Source organism: Pipistrellus kuhlii, unplaced genomic scaffold (assembly GCF_014108245.1).
Source record: "Pipistrellus kuhlii isolate mPipKuh1 unplaced genomic scaffold, mPipKuh1.p scaffold_m20_p_9, whole genome shotgun sequence".
Taxonomy (NCBI): Eukaryota; Metazoa; Chordata; class Mammalia; order Chiroptera; family Vespertilionidae; genus Pipistrellus; species Pipistrellus kuhlii.
In genome coordinates this window covers 59,559,457-59,584,850 of record NW_023425595.1, presented here as the reverse complement: position 1 = coordinate 59,584,850, position 25,394 = coordinate 59,559,457, and the positions used below count along the sequence as shown (strand labels likewise).

Below are 25,394 nucleotides of genomic sequence, written 5' to 3'. Positions count from 1 at the left end.
AAGTCAACACATAACTTCCCTCCGTTTCTTCCACTGTGGAAAAAACGAATCACCACCAAATAAATAAATAATGAATTACATAGTAAGTGTTATGGGGAAAAGAACAAAAAGCAAGGCAAGGAAAATTAGATTATGTAAGTGTGGAGAGCTGTGTGCTGTGTTAGGATGAACAAGGAAACCTGTAGGCTGGTGAGTGAAACCAAGAAATAATATTCAGAAGAGCCTGCAATCACCATGAACTTCTAGCCTTACTCCTTAGGTAGTCACTCTACTTTCCAGATATCCTTCTTCTTTAGCAAAAAGATAGTATTAATTTGTAACAGAGTGACCCTTCATGAGCAATCTGTGAGCTATGGATGTATAATATTTACACTCAGGCCAAGGGAATGATGAGAGGAAAGCCAGGCTCCCATGTGTCTGAGATTATTTTAAAGCGGAGAAATCTTTCCCATAGCAGGCCAGAAAGTAAGAAACATGCCAACACAGCATCTAAAACTGAGGAACTGCCCAGCAGAGTTGTTTTAGAGCCCAGCAAACAAAGTTATGGCAAGTAGCTGTGTTCCTACTTGTGCTTGTCCCCATAGATGGACACCAAGACAAGAAAATCTAATGTATTCAAGCAGAATTTAGGAAGCTCAAACTAACTCTGTTATCACCAAGAAGTATCTCAGTATACTGTCAATAAAACGTTTTTGCCTCCAGGTGTATACTAGTACTTGATGGAATGCCTTTAGTCACGGTGAAGGGAACTGCCTATCCTATTTTAGATAAACATTTTTTTTTTCTTCTCATTAGTGAATGGTAGATAGCAGGGCAGTTAAACTCTTTATAACACTTGGAACATACAGTCCTGTTAACCGGGGAGTTCCCTTTTTAATTGCGCAACGTACAAGGGGCGCATTCTCTTTCACCAGGACATGTCAGTAAGTCACGCCTCATGCCAGAGGACGGACGTAATTTTATATTATTATTATTTTTATTTATACTTAATTAAAATAAATTAAATATATATTTTTTCGTTTATTTATATATAAAGCACAAAGGAAAATACAAAATTACAAACAAATAGAAAAATACCAACAAAAAAATGGAAACATCGAATTAAAAAATTATAAATTTTACAAACAATTATAAAGATTACAAAAAATATATACCGTCCCTCTCAGGGCACAACATATATTTCCAGGACATATTCATATGTCCTATCCATTCCCGATAGTGTTTATGTTTGACGTATTTATAGGTCCCACTCAGTTAACAGGTTAACAACCTCACTAGTTTCTGGGATGTCAAGTAAATGGACCGATGATGAAACCAACTGAAACCAATTTTACCATCAGCTTATAAACAAGAGTTAAGCTGCTACATCAGGGGTGTCGAACTCAATCAGAGAAGGGGCCAAAATCTAAAATCCAGCCTAAATCGCGGGCCGAATGGTTTACTGAACAGTCATAAACTGACAATGTTAACCAGAAATGTGAATTTAAAATGAGTGGAACAATCTTTTCCTTAACAGTGCTGTTAACCAACTCACATGCTATCAAGCAAAACAGTAATATTGGTATCAAGCAAAACAGTAATATTGGAATGTACCTAAAATGCTCATTGTTTTGTTTTCTGGCTAGATGTCTGACACCGTTTTCCCCGGATCAATGAGTCAATGTTCGGTTTTATTTCTTGGGCTGTAGCAACCCGCAAAACAGCATGGAGGTTGTCATCGGTAATGCGTGATCTGTGCTTGTTTTTGTTCAGATTCATTATTGAAAACATCTGTTCACAAAGATAGGTGCTCCCGAACATGAATAGAATACGGGCAGCATGAAGTCGGAGCTCTGGCATTGAGTCAGGGGGCAGTAGAGGGTAGAAGTCCTCAATTTCAACATCCTGAAACCTTGATTTCAGGCCACTGTCAGACTGAATGAAGCTCGATTATCTCCATCTGAAGGTGATGGGGCACATTGTTGACATCAACTGTAAAAGGATTGGCAAAGATGTCAAAGCCTGAGTGCTGTGTTCTAAAGTCAGAGAAGCGCCGCTCAAATTCACTTAGTAAACGGATAACTTTGGTAGCCAGCCGACTGCAAGGAAAAGTACCAAAAATAGTGGTTGAGATACTCAAACAAACGGGAAAGTGGGCAAGATTGTCCTGTTCCAGTTGGGACTTCCATAGTTGAAGTTTACGCTGGAATGCTGTGATCATGTCAGACATCTTCGTGATGACTTGTTTGCGTCCCTGCAGCTTCAGATTCAGTTGGGCGAGATGCTCGCATATGTCACACATCATAGCAAAATCACATAGCCAGGCGGGATCCGACAGTTCAGGCAAGGGCTTTCCTTTACTTTCCATGAAAAGAGCAATTTGTTCTCTGAGCTCAAAAAATCTTTTGAGGACTGCGCTCTTGCTCAGCCATCTTACTTCTGTGTGGTATGGCACGTCTCCATGCTCTGCACCCACCTCCTGTAAAAACTGCTGGAACTGGCGATGATTCAGGCCACGTGCCCGTATAAAGTTAATAGTTTTAATGACTGTGGTCATTATGTCATTCATGTCCAGAACTTTTCCACACATAGCCTCTTGGTGGATAATGCAATGATAAGTAATCAAGGGTGTGTGGCAGTGACTTTTTTGCATTCTTTCCTTCATTAGTCCAACCAAGCCTTTCTTTTCTCCGCACATTGAAGGTGCGCCATCGGTAGTTAGCCCCACCAACTTTTCCCAGGGTAATTTAAAATTATTTATAGATTTCTCCACAGCCTCAAATATATCTCTACCAGTCGTCGTCCCGTGCATGGCAGCTACATCCAAAAGTTCCTCAGTGACAGAGAGGTCGGTCTTCGTAGCACGTATAAAGATGGACAGCTGCGCTGTATCAGTGTTGTCTGTGCTTTCATTGATAGCAAGTGAAAAAGCGAGATAACTGCATGCCTGTTCGGCCAGCTGTGATGATAGATTTCCTGAAAGTTCTTGAACTCTATCTGCAATGGTGTTTCTTGACAAACTGACATTTTGAAAACTCTGTATCTGGTCTGGGCATACTTGCTCACACACTTTTAGCATGCATTGCTTCAAAAAGGCATCCTCTAAAAAACACCTTGAAGTACGGGCAATTTCTTCAGCCACTATAAAACTTGCTTTCACTGCAGCATCATTTTTCGCTGTAGCCTTTGTAAACATTTGTTGCTGTGATTGTAATTTGCCTTTTAGTTCTTTAACAATTTTATGCTTTTCTTCCAAAGTATATTTGCCATACTTAACATTATGTTTGGTGTCAAAATGACGACGTATATTGTACTCTTTCATCACCGACGCTGTCTCATAACACAATATACACACTAGTTTGCCCTCTCTAAGCACAAACATGTATTCATTTTCCCATTTGTCATTAAATTGTCTGTCTTCACCGTCAACTTTTCTTTTCCTGGACATTTTGGGATCAATATTGGCAGTAAAAGATGTAGTTTATTGAAAATCTGCGTTAGAAGGAAAAAGTTGAAAACTGCACAGGGATAGCTTGATTTGGCAGATGGAGTGGAGAAAAAAAAAGTCAGTCAATAAATGCCTGGCTGGGTACAGATAGCAGATTCTGTTGCGATTTTTATGCCTGCACTTTATGCCAGGAACTGGCAGCTTCTGCTGTGTATTTTTTATGCCCGCACACTCACTCTCTCCTCTGCTCTGCCACCCGCACAACCACATCGGATGCCGGACTATAGGTCACGCCTCCTGAATCTCGTGACTTGTTATCTATGCGCATGCGTAATAGATAGCAAGTACAGCGAGATCACAAGCCTCCTATGTCACCGCGCGTCATTGTGATGGAACGCAGCGGAGTGCAGTGATGACAGCGCGGTGCAGGCCACATTGCAAGGCCTGGCGGGCCGAATTTGGCCTGCGGGCCTTGTGTTTGACATGTGTGTGCTACATTATCTCATCAACACTGTAATGAAAGGATGTATTTGAGGACCTGCTGGACCTCAGAAATGAAGTATTTAAGAATCTTACCTCCCCTTCTTCAGTAAACGTTATTTTCTTATTCACTTTAAAATTTCTCTTCATTACTTTTTTCGCTTCTGCGACTTTGGTCACTTTTTTCTTGACATTGGATTTAGAAGATTCTTTTTTCTGTGAGAGAATATGAAAAAACAACATTAAGAAATTGCTGCCTTATATTAACAATTTAACTCTGTCTTGGCAATAAATATACTTTCCAAAACTGAGTGCATTTACTGCTCAATGACTAATGAAAAGCACCAAAAACACTGTCCAGAAATAAAATCATTAGACTTATTAACTAACTAGAGGCCCAGTGCACGAAATTCGTGCACTTGGGGGAAAGGGAGGGGGTCCCCTCAGCGTGGCCTGCACCCTCTTGCAATCCAGGTGCCCTCAGGGGATGTGCAACTGATGGCTTAGGCAGGGGGTGGGCCTAAGCTAACAGTTATCATCCTTAGCACTGCCACTGAGCCTGACTCCCTGTGGGAGCGCAATGACCACCAGGGTGCAGTTCCTGCATTTACCATCTGCCCCCTGGTGGTCAGTGCACGTCATAGTGAGCAGTTGAGTGGGCTTAGCATTCATTAGCATATTACGCTTTGATTGGTTGAATAGCCGACCTGACAACCGGACACTTAGCATTTTAGGCTTTTATTATATAGGATGACTCCCCTCCCCCCATGCTAAAAGGGTTTAAGTGTAAATAAGATGGAAGTTAGACATAACTTCTAAAATTTATTCTATTACTAAAACTATGCTATCCTAGTAATGGAACTATTGTACATAATAATATGATAAATGGGCATGAAAGAAAAATAAAGCTAAAAAACAGAACACGTTTTAAAAATACATCTAATTTTCAAGTGCAAACTTAAGCTTTTAGACTAGAGAAATGTTTAGTTAGAAAGCAAGATGACTGCAATACATGGTCACTCAACATTCTTCCTGCCATTACAATACTTTCCTAGATGAACATGGGAAAACTAAGCTGCCATCAAAGGTGAGAAAGAGTATGAGGACATTAATAGGGATACACTGATCAGCACCTAGTTAATGTCCTAAAACCACTAGAGCAAGATAGTAAAAGTACAAAGCCACAGCTTATCTATGCAAGTGAATGCTGAGTGAACTATCTAAGATAGGAAGTTACAGACATATCACAGCCTATTTTGAAGAGTGACCAGAAATAACTTCTTTGAGAAGAATTTGGATTATTTTCCTTAAATTAAAGCCAGTAATACCAGTGGTGATACTTAGTAAACCTCCATCAGACAAGTAGTCAGAATGAGTAGAAGTTAGGAAAATTGTGTAGTTTATTTTATAAAGGACATTAAAAACAAAAACAAAAAACAACCTGTCATTTGTGTCCTCTTAAGCCACCTCAGTTTACTTCCAGAGAAGCAAACACTGTTCTAGCTTTTTCTGCATCCTTCCAAAGATATCCTACTCAACGCAAGTATATATGAAGAACACTAAGAACTCATAAAAGAGCCTTGTAGTCTTGGCTGGTTTGCTCATTGGATAGAGCGACGGCCTTCGAACCAAAGGGTCGAAGGTTCGATTCCAGGGGGTGGGAACGTCCAGCCCATGGCTGTATAAGGCCCACAAAAATCATTTGTTCTGCCCTGCCAAAACAAATGCAAGCAGGACTCAAAATTCAATAAATCTAGGAACTTTTATCATAGGACATAAATTTAGAGTAAGTGAATTACAGTAAGCGAGTGATGTTATAAATATCCAAATGGCCCTTGGCAGAAAACAGGTTCCCCATCGCTGCACTAAGGTATGCTTCTCTTGGGGGAGCATCTGATCTGTCTACACCCTATATCCTTCAGAGTGATACCAGAGACTCAGCCATAACCAGTAGTTATTTCATCAGGATCAGTTTGACCAAAATTATATAGCATCAAAATAACAGTCAACAATATGTGATTACTAGAAGCCCACCATGCGACATCACGTGGCCCCGCCCACCAGTGCATGCCTCGCTGTGCACACAGCCTCCTGGTAACCAGTCTTTGGTTATTAAGGTGTCACAACCACTGGATTTTTATTATAGAGATAAGGTCTAACTGAGAATTTCATAGCTGGTTCCAGAACCTAAAAGAATACCAAATTATCTGGCAGTCTGGTTACTGTGATCTAAAGCAGAATTTCTAAAAATTCACTTATCATGAGTGTGTAACAAGCAAATGTGACATAATATCAGTTATTCAGTACACCAATTTAAAAATTATATGCAAACACACACATGGACATGAATCTGTACTCCAAGTTTACAAAAATATAATCTTTATATAACTTAAAGACTTCACTACAATCACAGAACTAAGATATACAGTAAATGCAAATCAGACTTGGAAACTGGTTAGTTAAACCATTTTTGACATTGTAATTAAAGACATTTAGGATATACTTATGCCAACTTCCCAGACCCCCAAGACAAGGTAATCATTGCTACTAGTTATCCATGGGTCCAGTGTTTGACATTTTTCTAAATTTGCTGACTTTACTACAACAGAAGATATGTATAGGATTTACCATAACTGAAAGAGAAATAACAAGCCTCACTACCATGTCTAGTCCACTCCATATTCAAAAGTACATATACAACCAGTCTCTAAGACTATCTTCTACTATATAAGAAAGTTAGCTAAGCAAAAAGATTAAATGAAAGGTCAATGGCTACATGTACTACATGTACTACATTACAATAAGAAGTACTTAGATGATGTTTGATCATTTAAAATTGGATATTCTTAAAAATACACCATTTATAAAATAGTGGTATGCAAAACCATATAATGATGATTAAAAATATTGATATTATTAAGTACAGAACTTAGAAGGCCAAAAAGGCCCTAGAGGAATAGTACTGCATGCACATGCATATGTAGAGGTTAAGAGAAGTTCAAGATCATAGTCAATACCAGCAAAGTTAGGGATAGTCCTCCAAAAACCCTAATCTGCAATCTCCTTGACACTACATATAACAAGAGTATTTTAGTCATGGTCAGAAACATCTCAGAGAATACACTTTCCTTTGAGAAGTATAATTTTTGGTAACAACACTAAGAGAGCCCATAAAATGGAAATCAAGAGTTGGTAAACAGCAAATATTTTTAAAATGGAAAGAATCCATCAAGGATTTTTTTTTTTTAAATTATTGATTTTTGAGAGAGAGAGAGAGAGAGAGAGAGAGAGAGAGAGAGAGAGAGAGAGAGAGAGAGTTGATTCTTATATGTGCCCTGACTGAATATCACGCCTGCAATCTTGGCATATATGGATGATGCTCTAACCTAGGGGTGTCGAACTCAATCAGAGAAGGGGCCAAAATCTAAAATCCAGCCTAAATCGCGGGCCGAATGGTTTGCTGAACAGTCATAAACTGTCATTGTGATGGAAACGCAGCGGAGTGCAGTGATGACAGCGCCGTGCGGGCCACATTGCAAGGCCTGGCGGGACGGATTTGGCCCGCGGGCCTTGTGTTTGACACATGTGCTCTAACCAATTAATTTACCCAGTCAGGGCTTTAAATGAATTTTTTTAATACTTTTTATTGATTTCAGAAGAAGGGAAAGGGAGAGAGCAATATATCAATGATGAGAGAGAAACATTGATTGGCTGCCTCCTGCACACACATCCTCAATGGGATCCAGCCCACAACCCAGGCATGTGCCCTGACCAGGAATTGAACTGTTGAACTGTTACCTCCTGGTTCATAGGTCAATATTCAACTACTGAGCCAAGCCAGCTAGGCTTAATGAATTACTTTAAAAATGGTCTTTATTCAAAGGACCATATGGCTATGATTAAAACTTACCTCTAATTTTATTTTCTCTCTCATAAGCATAACATCTAGAAAAAAGTATTCGGTACTTCAGTGCTCTACTACTTTGTCTTTTTTTTTTTTTTTTTTTTTTTAAATTCCTGGCAAATTGCAATTTAAGCATGCAGTGATTAATACAATTTCTAACTGCCCTCCTTAGCACTTAAACAGTAAAAAATTTTTAACAGCCATAAGAAGCTGTTGATAGATACTTGCTCATTTATTTTTTTCTCCACCCCACATTTGGTGGAGGGGGAGGGGGGGCGCGGGTCCCTCAGCCCAGCCTGCACCCTCTTGGAGTCTGGGACCCCTCAGGAGATTTCCACCTGTCGGCTTATGACACTAAAATGTAATGCTCTGAATAACAATTTATTAATAACTACTATGTACCACCATTCCCAAAGAATTAAAATAAATTTTTTGCTAGGCTCCAAACTCTGTAAGCCAAGCAGAGTTTTTTTGGGTTTGCTTATTTAATCACTCTCCTTGCTGTCCTATCCACAGACTAGAAAATGCAGAAGCTGTCAATATGCTTGACATTCTCCCACAAAAGACAAAATTAAGGTGATTAAGTAAAATTTAACACTGGTTATCTTTTGAGTCCTTTTCTGACTTTCTACTTTCAGCCATTTCAGTGATTTCTCTTGTGGTATTTATTCTAATTTTAAGAAATTCTTCCACTTCTATTCTACCCCTTAGACACTAACTTCCCTGTGGACAGAGAGTTTGTCTTACCCTTTAATTCCTAGAGTAAGCGTCTACATTGTGCCTGAACAAATCAATAATACTTTATGAAGCTGGGCTGTGCCTAGGCAAATTAAGACCAATTTTCATCAGGAACAATACTCATTCTAAGACTGAATTTGTTTAAGAGTCATTCAAAGACATCAACTTGTTTAAATAGCATAGAAATAAACAAACGTAACATTTAACATTTAATTTGACACTTATTTGTTGAGCAAACAGATTTACTGACCCTGGGCAGTAAAGTGTGATACAAGAAGTTTCTGAAAATGCTGTCAGCAGTCACTTTGGATGCCTCGCCAATGAGCTGGAATCACTCCTCCATCCCTTTCTCCCCAAAGGAGAGGCTGCAATCACGCTCAGCTTCAGATAGGACCATGGTGTCTTCTCTTAGCAGGGCAGACTCAGTTTCTCACGGGCCCCAGGTCTCCACATGCTGGACAGATGAATTTCTCACATGACTACAGGCATCCAACTATACTGTCTGGTTCCCAACTAGTTTGTGCAATTATTCGCTGATAAGGTTAAATCTATGGCTAGTTCTATAATAAATAAGGGGGAATAATATAGAATAGGATACTTTCACTGGAATAAAATCTATGCTCTATATATTGAGCAAACTGTCAAAATTCTGGTACCTCTTTATGTAGAATAAGGGGATTGGGAACTCATGCCTCAAGTCTTGCTGATCCTGGCTATTCCCCATAAAATGCTCCCTTTTCCCTTAATTTATTCTTTAATCCATGCCATGATTTTGCTGAATGTGCCCTCAGTTCCAATGCATGACAAGTGACAATCCAAATGGATTCACTGAGCAAATCAAAGGCCATTAAACATTTCTCTGAATTTTCAAAACAGTAATTAGAGATGCTATCTGCCAGATACCAGGCTAGATGTTTAATATTTGAATCATTCCTTACAACTTCCCTTTTAAGGTACTGCCTGTATCTTACAAGTGATGAAACTGACAATAAAACAAGTTCAATAATTACCCAACAGAGGCAGCCTCTAAACACAGGCTCATTAAACTTCAAAATGTGCTCTTAAAGTATGTGTTCTTCTCAGGACTGCACAATGTCAATGATTCAAATAAATTCTAGAAACTGTCTGTAAGAAGGTTTAGTGTACTCCCTAAGTGCTGGAGCCTATGACCTCCCTAGGATATAGACACAGTTTCTCCTTGAACAAATCCTTTGAGAGAAAATCCACTAAATAATGAAAGCCTGCATTGCATGAGGACACCTATAATTATCCTTCCTGTACATTTTTAAAGAATAAATTACATCAAGGGAAAACAAAATTACTCTTTTCACTAAAAAAAATCATGTATTTTCCAAACCAAATAAGCAATTACCATTGGTAAAATCACAATCTAAATGCTCCTCCCCCCCCCCCGCCTTTTTTTTTTTTCAAGTTCCAGTTTTAACCTTGAGAGGTCTACCTACTACTGAAAACACAGAGTAACTGTATTTTCTTATATCACGCAAAGAAAAAGACAACAATAATTACAGATAGAGGGGAAATAAAGTTGGGAGACTGGAAAGGTAACAAGAGTTGTGTGACAAGCTTGGAGGCAAAAGAGACAGGATATATAGAACAAAACAGGCAGGGGAAAGGACAGCCATGTAGAGTTGAGACAGTTATGGTAATAAAAGAAGACAATCTGAAAACAAAAACATAAGAAAGGAACTACTGTAGTTTTTAAGTAAAAGTGCTATGAAAAATTCCTCTCATGATTAGTGATGCATTGCAAAAACATTGCAAATCATTTTCCCCTCAACAAATACCCAACCAAACAATCAATTCTAAATTAGAAAACAAAATAAACAAAAACAGGAAACTGAGAATTTCTTAACCAGGTACTGACAGGATATGTAATAATTATCTTCCATCTCCAAAATATTATCTGCCTTATACCAAAAGAATTCCTGAGGTATAAGACTAGAAATGGAAGTCCAAAAGAAAAGAATACATTGGAACATGAAATGAACCTTGGGAACTCAATGTGGTCATTTTCAAGTTAGTATGTTATCACTGACAAACATTATTTACATCTTATCTAGACTGTTTCAGAGAATTTGAATTATTTAAACCATATAATAATTTAAATGAATTGGCTGAATTATTAATAAATGAATGCAATAGAAAACTTAATGATTATACTAATAAAATATTTATCTCAAACTAGTTGTGAACCTTCAATTCCAATCTAATCAAGTAAACAGGTCAAACTGATGGGAATTTTCTCTATTAAAATGCAATTAATTCTCCATTTAGGTATATTAAGATTTCTGGAGTTACTATATTATGAAACTCACTAATAATATGCCTCATTGAATTTGAATCCAAGATGCTGGATGTCAAAATTTTCTAATAAAAGAATACAAACTATCATAGAGAAACTTGATAAAATAATAGTTATCAGCTATTTATTTGAGCATCTATAGGAAATCTCCTTCAACTAAAGACATATTTGGCTAATTTTCAACTTGCTTTGGAAAAAGCTACTAATCTATATATTTAAAGCCTAAGCAACTGTTACGACAGAACAACCGGCCACTATGAGACACACTGACCACCAGAGGGTAGATGCTCAACACAGGAGCTACCTTCAGCCCACAGGCTCTGTTCGCTGATGGGGCTTGCCAGCTAACTGCCTGGTTCCTCACCACCACCACCACCACCCCCAACAACACTGGCAAGTCCCAAGGCTGGGATGGGGAACTGGGGGTGGGTGGCGGCAGACAAGGCCCCTTTCCCAGGGGCCAAGGGCCAGCTCCCTCCTCGGGGCTGGCAGCCAACCTCCTGGGTCCCTGCCCCTGTCCCTACCCCCAGCTGGCAGGCCCCAATTGGCCAGCTTCCCACTCACCTCGGTGGCAGTTGGACCCTCAACCTGGCAGTCAGGTCCCAATCACCTGATTGGGGCCAGGCCCCAGGCTGGGATGGGGAACCAAGGGTGGGTCATGACAAACTCAGAAGGCAAGGGAAGGAGGAGGGGGACAACCAGGGAGGTGGGGAACCATGCAATGGTGGTGCACAAGCGACGAAAGGAGGAGGAGGCGGGGAGGCGGGGAATCTGATCAGCCTTAATCACCAGCCAAGCCTAGGAACCCCACCTGTGCACAAATTTTGTGCACCAGGCCTCTATTTAAGAATAATGAGTAGACTATATCTCGCTACTCTGTCAGAAAAGAGCTCTACCTTATTCAGAGAAGCATGCAGGCATAATGGGGGGCATCAGCAAAGAGCGGGAAAGAAATATAGATGGGTACCTTAACAGTCAGTTTTCAGAAAGACATTCTCCCTAAACTTTATCCTGGTATCACCTCTCCAGTTTACTTTAAGTATAGGTATTAACCATTGCCATATAAAATGTATTATTTTATGTCTTGTAGGATAGTTGTTGAATTTCGAGAAAAAGCTGTGCTTCTTTAGAGAAGAATGTTTTCTCCTTATGGAAAAAAGTGTTCTTTTCATTTTAACAGGTAAGATCTCAGAGCCAAATTCCTTATTCATATTTAAAAACCAAAACTTTGCATAACCTGCATATTAAATGTCCCAACAGTCATTTCTATTTTATCTATATTTTGCATGCCTGATATTTTATTACATTTGGAGGTATTTTTTTAAAGTTACTTCAAATTCTTTATGGGATTAGAAGTGATAAAATGTAATTAAAACTAATAAAAGAAGTTTAGTCATTTATTCAACAAACACTTAACTGGATATCTACTCTACTAGTCCTATCCTAGGCACTTAGGATACTGTGCAGCTTGCATTCTAGTAGGAAAACACACACATGAACAGCGAATACTGTATGTCAAGGAACTGTAAGTTCTATAAACAAATAAGGCAGACTATGGAATGACTGGGTGGAATGAAGAAATTTTAGATAGGCGAGAAGGCTTTCCGAAAGAAGGATAACTTAGCAGAGGTCTAAAGGATAAGGAAGAGAAAGTCATCTGCATAGGACTTCTAGGTAAATAGCAAGCACCAAAGGCCCACAAGTGGAAATGTGTTTGTTGTTTTCAAGAAATGAAATTCAGAAAAACTAGATAAGAGTGAGTAACCAATAGGAAGTGCAAAAGGTAATGAGCTATCACTCCCACGATTGTGTCACATTATATAAGACTAGAGGCCCGATGCACAAAATTCGTGCAAGGGGCCTGGCCCTCGCAGTCCTGGCTGCCTCGGCTGACCCTCACAAGCCTCGGCTTTGCCCAGAAGGTCGTTTGGAAGGATGACCAGATGGTCGTTCTGCTGTTCGGTCTAATTAGCATATTATTTCTTTATCATATAGGACTAGTGGCCCGATGCATGAAATTCGTGCACTGGAAGGGGTGCCCCCTCTCCCCCAGCCTGGCCTGTGCCCTCTCACAGCGTAGAAGCCCTGGAATCGATTGCCCCAAAGAGGTGAGACCTGCCCACACACCCAGGGCTCCTCGATGGACTGCCCCAAAGAGGTAGGCCAGAGCCGGGGGTCCTGACTCTGCGGCGCACACAGGGCCACAATTCCCCCAGCAGAAGCTGTGCAGAGCAGCCACTGGGACCTGCCCCCACGCCGCACATGCAGTGTCAAGCCCTGCCCACCTGCTGATGGATTGTGACGTGAGGGCATGACAACCACCTGGGCTTTTATTAGCATAGATTCCATCTTACTTTTGAACTAGAGCTACATTCCCTCTTGGCCAGCTTAATGATGTAAGCAAACATATAAAACAGCCCACATGGCAAGGAACTATGGGCAGCCTCTAGGAGCTAAGGGTGGTCCCCAGCCAACAACCAGCAAAGAGCAGGGGCCCTAAGTCACACGGCTGCCAAAGAAATTCTGCCAACAACTTGAGTGAGCTGGAAAGAGGATTTTTCTTCATTCAAGACCCTACATGAGACTGCAGACTGGGAAACACATTGATTACATTTGCAGCAGTCTTGTGAGACCCTGAGCAGAAGACCAACTAGGTACTCTGTGCCCAGCCAGACTCCTGAGCCACAGAAAATATGCAAGAATAAATGTGTTGAGCTGCTGTGTTTGTGAAATTTGTTATGCAGCAATAGAAAAGTAATGCATTGCCTCAGAATGGCTCTTTACTTTGATTTGATTTTTATTTCTTTGATGTACTTGGACTAACACAATATATCTTGCCCTCAATAAATGCTTATTGAATTAACTGTGGAAATCTGATCTTTCTGACCTACTTAAATTTCAAGCCTATAATAACAAACAAGGAAAAAAAAAAATCCCACAAATAAGAAATGCTGGTAATTGCCTTAGAAAAGTACCTTAGCAGTATCTTCTCTACAAAGAGATAAGAAGCTATAGAACCTCCAAGTAAGAAAATATCAAAGGAATGTGATTATTTCAGGTGACTCTGCACAGGTTTAAAAAAGGAAAACACAGCCCACAAACAATAACCAAAGATATTTCCAACATATGAGCATTTGCTTTCTCAGTCTGTTACCTAGAGATTATCTTATAAAACAAAAGAATATTAAAATCACAACATTCTGATGAAATTAATATTGAAATATACTTACTTTAAATATAAAATAATGAAAATATGAAATTACATACCTATAAAAATAAAAGCATATTAGTATGCTAATTAGACTGGACAGCTGAATGACCTTCCGGACATCATTCCAGATGAAGTTGTGGCAATGGGGGCGAATGCAGAGGCAGTTAGGGGTGATCAGGCAGGCAAGCAAGCGAGCAGGTAGGTGCAATGAGACAGGCAGGCGAGTGGTTAGGGGCAATCAGGCAAGCAGATGAGCAGTTAGGGGAGATCAGGAAGGCAGCAAAGGTGATTAGGGGCAATCAGGCAGGCAGGCGAGTGATTAGGGGTGATCAGGCAGGCAGACAGGTGAGCAGTTAGGGACAATCAGGCAGGCAGGTGAGTGGTTAGGAGTGATCAGGCAGGCAGGCAGGCAGGCCAGCCGGCCGGCCGGCCAGCAGTTAGAAGTCAGCAGTCCTAGATTGCAAGGGGAATGTCCAACTGGCAGTCGGACATCTCCCAAGGGGTCCCAGATTGCGAGAGGGTACAGGCCAGGCTGAGGGAACCACCCCTGCATGCACGAATTTCATGCACTGGGCCTCTAGTTAAGTATATTATATATGACCTCAAAAGACAACTGTGATTTACATAAAAATGTCTCAGAGAACTAACAAGGTGAACAGCAATGATAAAAACAAAAACCTTGAAGGTTCTAAAATACTGCTCCTGGGTGATATTATTCATCCGGTTGACAATGACCCTGAGAAACAAAGGTAGTAAAAGCTTGCAATATTAAACCAAGTTTGATGTGCTGAAAGAATGCTGCTGGCAAAGAATCATTCGTTTGAAAAGAAAAAGTAGAGGAAACTAAAATAAGCAACCAAAAGACAGAGAAGAAAAGGTTGCTGGACCAATAGATACAGAGAACAGACTGATAGTAGCCAGACGGGAGGAGGGTTAGGAGACTTCGTGAAAAAGGTGAAGGGATTAAAAACTACACATGGGTAGTTACAAAATAGTCATGGGGATGTAAAGTACAGAATACAGAATATAGCTAATAATCTATAATAATAAAAGTATAATATGCTAATTAGACTGGAAAGCCAAACAACCTTCAGATGAAGCCATAGCAGCAGGGGTCAAGGCAGAGATGGTTAGGGGTGATAAGGCAGGCAGGTGAGCACTTCGGGGCGATCAAGCAGGCAGGTGAGTGGTTAGGGGAATCAGGCAGACAGGCAGAGTGGTTAGAAGCCAGCAGTCCCAGATTGCGAGAGGGTGCAGGCTGGGCTGAGGGACCCCCAACCCTTGCCACGCACAAATTTCATGCACCAGGACTCTAATACTGTAATAATGATGTATGAAGTAGGTATGAAAATATCAGAGGAACACTTTGTAAATTATATGATTATATAACTACAATGCTCTACAACTGAAACTAATACAAAATAATACTGAATGTAAACTGTGATTGAAAATAAAATTTAAATTAAAAAAAAAAATAAAAGAAAAGGTTGCTGGATATAGCATGTGACTGTAATAGCAGAGTATCATATCTACAGGACAATTGAAATCTAATAGCCTTTTCTGAGAACTGTTTTTTTCCTATGTTGAATTTCATTTTCTAAATGATACGTGCAACAATGATTTTATCGCTTCTTTCTGCTGATAGTACTTAGGAGATGCATCTATATTTAAAGCTGGGTGATTGGTATAATTAAATTTCAAGTCTGGAAAGATCAATTCATAAGATAATTATTCTGTGCTACCATTTTATCATTCAAAAAATTAACTTTGTAAAGAAAGGTGTGGAGGGAGGGGATTTTCACTAAAGTGTGCATATTCAAAAAGTACAACTCTGTCTCCATGCAATGTAAGCAACTAATTCTAGCAATAATTTTTGTTCTTTTTCAATTGCAGTTAACTTTCAGTATTATTTTATACCAGAGGCGTGGTGCACAAAATCGGTGCGCTTGGGAGGGTCCCTCAGCCAGGCCTGGGAGCCCTCATGGGATGTCCAGCGGACAGCATCCCATGGGAGTGGACCTAAGCCATTAGTCATACATCCTTAGCACTGCTGTGGAGGTGGGACAGGCTCCTGCCACTGCCCCTGTGTTCACCAGCCGAGAGTCCAGCTTCTGGCTGAGCGGCACTCCCCCTGTGAGAATGCACTGACCCTCAGGGGACAGCTCCTGCGTTGAGCGTCTGCCCCTTGGTGGTCAGTGCACATTATAGTGACTTGTCGACCAGTTGACTATCTTCCCCCTGGGGGTCAGTGCACGTCATAGCAAGAGGTTGAGTGGCCTTAGCATATTATTAGCATACTAGAGGCCGAGAGTACAAAATTCATGCACTTGCAGGGGGTCCCTGAGCCCATTCTGTGCCCCCTTGCAGGCCAAGAGCCCTCAGGAGATGTTTGACTGCCGGCTTAGGCCCACTCCCCAATGGAAGTGGGCCTAAGCCGGCAGTCAGACATCCTTAGAGCTGCTGCAGAGGCAGGAGAGGCTCCTGCTATCGCCGCTGCACTCACCAGCCGTGAGGCCCAGCTCAGGGCTTCTGGCTGAGCGGCACTCCCACTGTGGGAGCACACTGACCACCAAGGGGCAGCTCCTGCATTGTGCATTTGCCCCCTGGTGGTCAGTGTGAGTCATAGTGACGGGCTGTTCCACTGTTTGGTCAACTTGCATATTAGCCTTTTATTATATAGTGTTAGTTTCAGATATACAGTATAGTGATTAGACAATCATATAGTTTACAAAGTGATCCTCTGGTATTACAAGTACCTACCTGACAGCAAACATGGCTATTACAATATTATCAACTATAATGAAATCTTTTCATTATCTTTTTAAAATTTTTTTCTAGTTAATAGTTTCAGAAAATTACCACACAAAAAAAGGCAATTTATTCTAAGCATGACTAAACCAGACTTGACAGAATGACATATCCCTGAAGGGAAACAATATGCTATCTCATAACCATAAATTGTGTAAAATAACATCAGATTTGTCTTCTGTCTTATATATAAACAAAAAAGGAATGATAAATACTTTAAAAATCAGTTTAAGGGAAGAAAGAATACACCTCGTATTTTTCACGTTACAGTACATTCTGAATCTCATAAAGGCACTATTAACTGAATGTTCCAGATTTACCAACACACATACATTTGAGTTTTCTGAATGAAGTAGCGATGAGTTCCACTTGATCCACAATAGGTCACATTGTATTAAACATACACTAACTCCATTTTTTTCCTGTTTTGACTACAAAGTAATGCCATATACACTAATCTCTTTATTTTTCAAGATTTTTTACACCTTCCTTTTAATTAATAGGTATTTCTGAAAAATCAGATTCTCATGATCACCATTCTACAGTTAATGGTGGTAAAAGAAGACTGATAGTTGAGAGCATGTATATTGGTTAATGGCACAGCTTAGGTGTCAAAGGATTTGGATTTGAATTCTAACTTTGCTAGTTACTAGTTGTGTTTTTATTTAGTAGTATCTAACAAAACAAACAAAATTTATGAGGAAATGGGGAAGGGGCTACTGCTGTAAGCAGCTGGGTACATTATATTTTATATTATGTGCCCAGGGGTGAGAAGCACGTGGAGAATGTACTGATGCAGGCAAAAACGGGAGCTGAACACAGAAGCAAATGCCACTTCACATTTATACCACACAGGCTATCAATATTTCCCTTTGTGCTTTTACTTGATTTGAACAACAGGAGAAAAATCAAAGCTCGAAGTAGTTAAGAAACTAGCCTGTGGTCAGAAAACAAAACATTGTATATTCAGGATTCACCAGTTTCTGACAGTTAGTTTAGCAGCTCACACCAAGCTACTTCTAATCCTGGGATTGTTTAACATTTTACAAGTTCAGACACTTTGAAAACGTGGTTCTAAAATAATTTCAAAACACATCCTTATCTCAGGCTTTAAGGAGAGGAGAAAGTCAAGCCAACAGAACAGAAACCTACTACTGATTCTACGGCAATTTACAAAATGGTTGACCTGTCCTTTGTTTTCATAGTTTAGGCAGGTAAGGAGAAGTGAAGATAAAATTTTGTTTAAATTATAATATTGTTAGAAAATTACAATCTAAATCCTGCAGTTAAATGTTTCCTTAAATTTGAAACAATCACACTCTGGCATTCAAAGTACCTCTTCTGGCATTCCAAAGTACATAATTTAACAACTACAGAGAAAAATAGGGGTTTTTCTATGAAGAAGGGGTACACTATAATCATTTTGCAAAGTCTGGGGATACACAAAATAAGAATTGTATATACATCTTTATATTTTATACATCACTGGTGCTTCAACTCTGTGATTCTACCAACTCAACAAATTTTGAATAAGCATATACCTGATAAAATGACATCACATAATAATCAATACCCATTTCCATTTCTACATACTAAATAGGGATGCAGACAAAAATAAGAAAATTCTATTATCACCCACATGAGAAATCTATTTATAGAGCAAACCCTCAAAGAATAGTTATAATAACATATAGGAAATATTATAAACTAAGAAAATGGAATAGCTAGCAATCTAAGTATCACAAAAACATTATTATTCAAAACAGTTCAACCATGTTTTTCCCCAATAAAATCAGGCAAAGCATCATCTCATACAATTTTCCATATGACTGTCAATTAATCAACAAAATTTTAATTTCTTTTAAATTTGACACTAGAGGTTCTAAAATCTATCAATAAGGTCTCACTAGGAGTATTTAGCTGTTTAGGCAAGAAGAACATTCACAAGAAACAAGAAGAGTCCTTGAAGTGTGATAGATAACCAAATGGAGATCCGGGCAGTAAATATTACGGTCATCATTTTAAGGAAGAAAGCATCATATTAAAAAAAAAAAAAAAAAAAGTCAGAAAAGGGAATAAACAATGTAGAATGCAGTCCTACTATAAAAGAATGAAGCTAAACTACTTTTAGAAAGTCAACATAATCTTCTCAGTATCTCTATTATTCCCCTAATATTTATTGAACATCAATTCTAAGAATGGTGCTGTTGAGTCCTGGGTGTGGGGATGTATAAAACAGAGGTTGTATCTGTTCTCTAGAAGCCCAGCCTAAAGGGGATGTTGATTATACAAACAAATAACTATGTGACAAATGTTCTGGAGGAGTGTGAAATCTGTGCAAAGGCAACAGAAGGAAACAAACTCAGACTAGATCTTACTCATCCAGGGTCTCAAAAGAAAATTAACTCTTAAGGCCCTTAACCAGGGGTAGGGAAGGTCTGGCCCGAGGGTTTTATAAGGTCTCCCAGGACAATTTGGTCTGGTCCTGCCATGGCATTAGAAGTGAGCTAATTAAATGTTTGACCAAATATAACAGACTAATCATTAAGCTGATAATTTTGTATGGCCTGCAAATGATGTTATAAATACTTTAACAGTATATACTTTAGGACAGGGTGGGGAATCTTTTTTTCTGCCATTTCCGCAAAATGTTTTCAATAAATACTATAAATGTAATTTTCCTTGTAATTTTTATAACATTTCATTTATCTAACTTATTTTATTGTAAGAATAAAGTATATAATAATACATTCACAAAAATATATCAAGTGACTATGTTATTGGTAAGATTTCCTATCAACAGAAGCCTATCAGTAATTAAGGTTTGAGAGGAGTCAAGAGTAACATGCAGATATTTTACTGTGCAGGGAGTTGGTGTTCCTACTTAACCCCTGCACTGTTTAAGGGTTAACTATAATTTAAATGTTTTTTCCAAGATTAATATGACATCAATATATTACATGAGAGTAAAGAGCAAGAAATAGGATGTGAAGTGAAACAGTTCAGAAAATTTGAAAGATATGAGAACTCAAGGGATCAGTGCAATGGTGAAGTTGTTAAGGTTTCTAGCATGGGTAAGAGGAAGCATGCAGCCTGAGCCTGCTCCCTGGGGATAATTAAAGAGTGGCTGAGCACGCAGATAAAGAGGCTGTAAACTGCCCAAGAGACAGAATGAGGTCCTTTCTATTGCTTTTCAGCCTCCAGGCCATTTATCAGGAATCAAAGAATTCATTTATTTATACCTTTCCTCATCTAAAAAGATCTGAAAAGGTCAGCAAATAACTACTCTTCTGTTACGAGCTGTTGGCCAAGCATAATGGGAGTATTTACACTCCCCCAGATTTTGAGCTGCTGTGATAATGACATAGCTCTCTCTACAAATTACATGATAGATGCAATTCTGAAATATCTTAGAAATAAAATTGTGCTAACTCCAGTCACATGTTAAATGTAGTAGGTAAGCCCATATTTACTAGGTAGAGCTCTACCTCCTAAATTGTTTTGAAATAGAAAATAATATACATCTTTTGTTATATCCTACTGTGGATTTCTTTGGATTCATCTCCACTGCAGCATGGGAGAAAGGCTTGGTGTGAGGTTTAAACAAAAAAACCTTGACTCAGATAAAGCTACTAAAAGAACCCTTCTCCACAGGAATCAGGCCTAAACCAGCAGTTGGACATCCCCAAAGGAGTCCCAGATTGGAGAAGGTGCAGGCTGGGCTGAGGGACACCCTCCCACTCCCAGAGCACAAATTTCATGCACTGGGCCACTAGTCTATAATAATAAAAGCATAATATGCTTATTAGACCAGACTACCTTCCAGATGAAGCCACAACTGTGAGGGCCGAGGCAAGCCACCCTGGCTGAGAGGGCAGAGCCCTTTGCATGACTTTTGCGGGTTGGCCCTCTAGTTTTTTTTTATAAAAAAGGCTAAATTTGCCATCCCAAATAATGAGAATTATATGCCTTTTTGCTTTAACTTACTATTGAGTTCCATATGATATATTACCAGAATAATAAACCAACTTATGTCATTTTCCAAGGTCTTTATCTACCATTACTGATTCCAATTTAATTAAAGATTGTGGAAACAACAAAGATGAATAAATATTGTTGTTCCAAAGTATATTTTCTGCTAGAAGGTGAATGGGTAAAACAAAAGTATATATTCAACTACAACACAAGGGAGTTTTACTATAAAGGTCATGAGAAAAAAATATGGTTCTGCCATCACAAAACAAAAACATACAAACAATGTTTTTATTGAAAATCAATGAACTCAAAACTGGATCTTTGAAAGGTCAATAAAACTGGAAGGCTTTTCTTCCCCCCAGGGAAAAAGATTCTTAATATCAGAAATGAGAGAGAAAGATCATTATTACAGATCATACAGACATTAAAAGGCTAATAAGAGAATATTACTAACAACTTTATATTAACAAATTCAGTAACATAAATGGACAAATTTCTTGAAAAGTACAAACTACTGAAGGTCATTCAATAAAAGAAAAGAAAAGAAAAGAAAAACAGATAACCTGAAGAGCCTTATTTTAATTATAGAAAAATAATTTGCTTAAAAACCTACCCAACAAAGATAATTCCTAGACACAGATGGTTTTACTGGTGCATTACGCCAAACATTTGAGAAATAAATAATAACCCTACACAAACTTGTGCAATATACTGAAGGAATATCCCCAAATCATTCTGTGAATCTAGCATTGCTCTGATACCCAAACCAGTTAACAACATTACAAAAAAGAGAAAATTACAGACCAATAGGTCTCATAAACACAGAAGTAAAAATCTTTAACAGAATATTTGCAACCAGAATCAACTAGTATATAAAAACAATCATGGTCAAAAATATTTATTCCAAGAAGTGCAAAGCTGGTTTAACAATCAAAAATCAATATAATTTACCATAGTAACAGACTATCCTCCCTCCAACCCCGATAAACCAAATGATTGTCTTAATGAAAGCAGGAAAGGCATTTGATGAAATTTAATATCCACTCATATTTTTAAAAACTGGGAACAGAAGGAAAAGAGCTCCTTCAACTGATAAAGAACATCTACAAAAATCCTAGAAGCAACATTCCACATAAGGCTGAGATACGGAATGCTTTAAAACCAGAAAAAAAGGCTGTCACCACTTTCAGTTAACATTGTTCAAGAGTTCTTAGCCAATGTGGTGAGACAAGAAAAAGAAACCAAAATCATACAGATCGGAAAGAATGAAGAAAAACTACCATAAATCAAAGACTGCACAGTTTTCAATGTGAATATTTTTTCAATGTGAATATTCCTAAGAAACCTACTAAAAAAGCTACTAAAACTACTTAGTGAGTTAGCAAAGTCACAGAATACAAGGTCAATATTATGTTTTATTTTCATATAAAAGTAAATACACAATTGGAAATAAAAATAAAAAAACATTTAAAAATTTCAATTATATTAGGACCAAAAGCATTAATTCCAGTATGCTTGGATTTAACCTGAGCTATTCTGAAGGCCTAATTGTATGTCTCATACTCCTGTCACAACAAGATATGTACTGTTTGATAATGTTGCTTTGTACTGATGGGTCTGAAGTGAGTTTTAGGGCAATGTGTATCAAAATGTCAACATTATAGCCCAGCTGCCCATGGCTCAGTGGTTGAACGTCAACCTATGAACCAGGAGGTCATGGTTCAATTCCCAGTCAGGATACATGCCCAGGTTGCGGGCTCTATCCAGTGTGGGGCATGCAGGAGGCAGCCGATCACTTATTCTCTCTCATCATTGATGCTTCTATCTCCCTCTCCCATCCTCTCTGAAAATAAAAAATAAATAAAATTAAAGAAATATATATATATATATTTAATGTCAGCAATGTATATTGGCAAGAGTTGATGATTTGCATATGGTCTCAGGGAGACAGCCCAGAGGGCTCTACCCTAAGGATGGTTACATGAAAGACTATGCCTACATGATCAAGGATAAGCCTACAGGTTATAAGGATTCTCAATAACCTAGATTCCACTTGGGGTTCCATGGCTCTGTGCACACATTAGTGGAACCTAACCTGCGAAAAAAAAGTGTGTCCACATGACCAACAGAGAAGACAGAGGTCATACCTAGACCCCTTGCTAAGAGGGAGCCTCTGGATGCAACGACTATCTTTAATGCTCTAGTGCTCTTGCTATATTTGATTCTTTCCCTGCAACAAATATATAAGCCCCGTCATTTGGAGCTGTTGAGTCTTCCTTAGTAACTGAGCCTTATCTGGCCTACCACCATTAGTGCAAAGAATAAATTTAACAAAATGTGAGCAAGACTTGTACATTGAAAAGTGCTAAGCATTGCATAAAGAACTAAGTGAACAGGTATATAGGATCATAAAAGACACTACTTTCAAGATGTTATTGTCAGCAAATCGATCAACAGAGTCAATACAATCCTCACCAAAATTCCAGCAATCTTTTCATAATTAAAATGATATAAAACATATATGGAAACATAAAGAAGCAAGAATAGTTAGAACGCTGGAAAAAACAAACAAACAAATATTGGAACTTACACAAATTGATCTTAAGATTGATTATAAAAATACAGTAATCAAGAGAGTAATATAGGCACAGGAATAGACAGATATCAAGAGAGAACAGAATCCATACTCTAAAAATAAACCCATATAAATATGGTCAATTGATTTTCAAGAAATTTGCCTAGATAACTGGATGAGGAGGAGATGGTCTTTTTAGCAAATGTTGCTGAAACAACTTGATATCCATATGCAAACAAATAAACTTCGAAACTTCCTGTATACCATGTATGCCTAATGTAGGAGTTAAATATAAAAAGCTTTTAGAAGAAAACATAGGAGAAAATCTTTGTGATGTCGTTTGGGCAAAGTATTTTTAAGATAAAACACAAAAGAAATGAACCACAAAAAAAGAACATTAATAAATTGTGCTTCCATCAAAATGAAGAACTTTGTGCTTCATATCCATCAAGCAAGTGAGAAGACAGCCCACAGAACGGGGGAAGATATTTACAAATTATGTACTGAATAGAAAACATATCCCAAATATATAAAGAATCTTAAAATGAAGTATTACACAAATAAACAATATTTTTTAATGGTAGAAGATTTGAAGAGATTCATCATCAATGAAGATATACAAACATATGAAGGATGTCAACCATTAGTCACTAGGGATATATATGCAAATTAAAACAGCAAGGAGGTTACTTTTACTGAGGAATAGCTAAAAAAAAAAAAATTTAAGATGGCAATAATAATAATTAAAAATGACAGCAGAGTAAGTAGATTCTACATGGATATGCTGCCACAAACTGGGATTACAAATAAAATACAGAAAAACTTCCTGAATAATCAATAATAGCAGGAGAAAAACCTGATACCTATATCCAAGGACCAAAAGTGGAGACCTCATAGAGACTGGTAATGGGCAGAGGCACGAAAGGACTGGCTGGGCAAACACAGAGAGCAACTGAAGTCCTGAAGAGGTGTCTCAACTGAGAATGCTGGGGTCTAATACTCAAGCTGAGCCGCTCAGTAGAGAGCAATGAAACTGAAATTCGTTCTCACATAACATCTAGCTGTGAAAAGCAGTGGGATGCTGACTGCCAGGGAGTGACAGCTGAAAATTCAGGAACCCACTTAAAAGGCCAATGCACAAAATTCCCTGTGGAGTCACCCACCCACTGCTCTGGAAGAGGGTGGGTAAATGGACTGGAGCTGTGAGAGCAGGAGCCTGGGGACTCCAAGGATACTGCTCAGAAGGCAGACACCTGAAGTATCCTGGAGGACTTTCCCACATAGACATTTGCTTGGGGAGGTGGGGGGGTGCATAGACACACCCTATTGCCCTACTGGAAAACATTTTGCCCTGAGGACTCTTAAGAAATATAATATGACAGCCTCCAAGAAGCAACTGCCCTACCCTGTTGAAAAAACAAAACAAAACAAAACAGCTCTCACCACACCTGAGGATGATGGTGATGGGAGGTGGAAAAAGGTGGCAATTCAAGTCCAAATCCTATTAGTCTGTAGGCAGAGGTGGTCTCTGGAGTCTTTCACTTTTTGTCTAGTTAGAAACACCCTTTAAAACTATCTGGCACTAGAAATTGAGAGGTGTAGAGGATCTACCTAATACAAAGGCACAAACCCAAACAGACAGCCAAAATAACAACTCCATAAATGAAAGAACTAGAGAATTCTCCAGAAGAGGAGATAAATGAAGCAAAGATAATAAATTTATCTGAAACAGTGTTCAGAGTAATGATGGTAAAGATGCTCAAAGCATGAAAAAAAGATAATAATAACTATGAAAAAAGAACAGTCTGAGATAAAGAATGACATAACACAAATAAAGAACACACAGATTAGGAGAAGCTGAGAATTGAATCAGTGAGTTAGAAGATAGAGTTGAACATATCACTCAATCAGAAAACCAAAAAGAAAAAACAATTAGGTCAGCTTAAGGGAGCT

The 25,394-nt window shown here is 38.7% G+C and overlaps 1 protein-coding gene across 2 annotated transcripts in view; it reads right to left on the bottom strand.

The window, feature by feature from the left end:
• The window catches only part of DDX10 (DEAD-box helicase 10), a 202,553-nt gene that overhangs the window by 83,558 nt on the left and 93,601 nt on the right, over window positions 1–25,394 (bottom strand). For both annotated transcript variants that reach the window (XM_036426967.2, XM_036426966.2), the window contains exon 14: window positions 4,004–4,123. In XM_036426967.2, coding sequence (XP_036282860.1) covers window positions 4,004–4,123 — 120 coding nt within the window. The remainder of the gene's footprint in view (window positions 1–4,003; window positions 4,124–25,394) is intronic.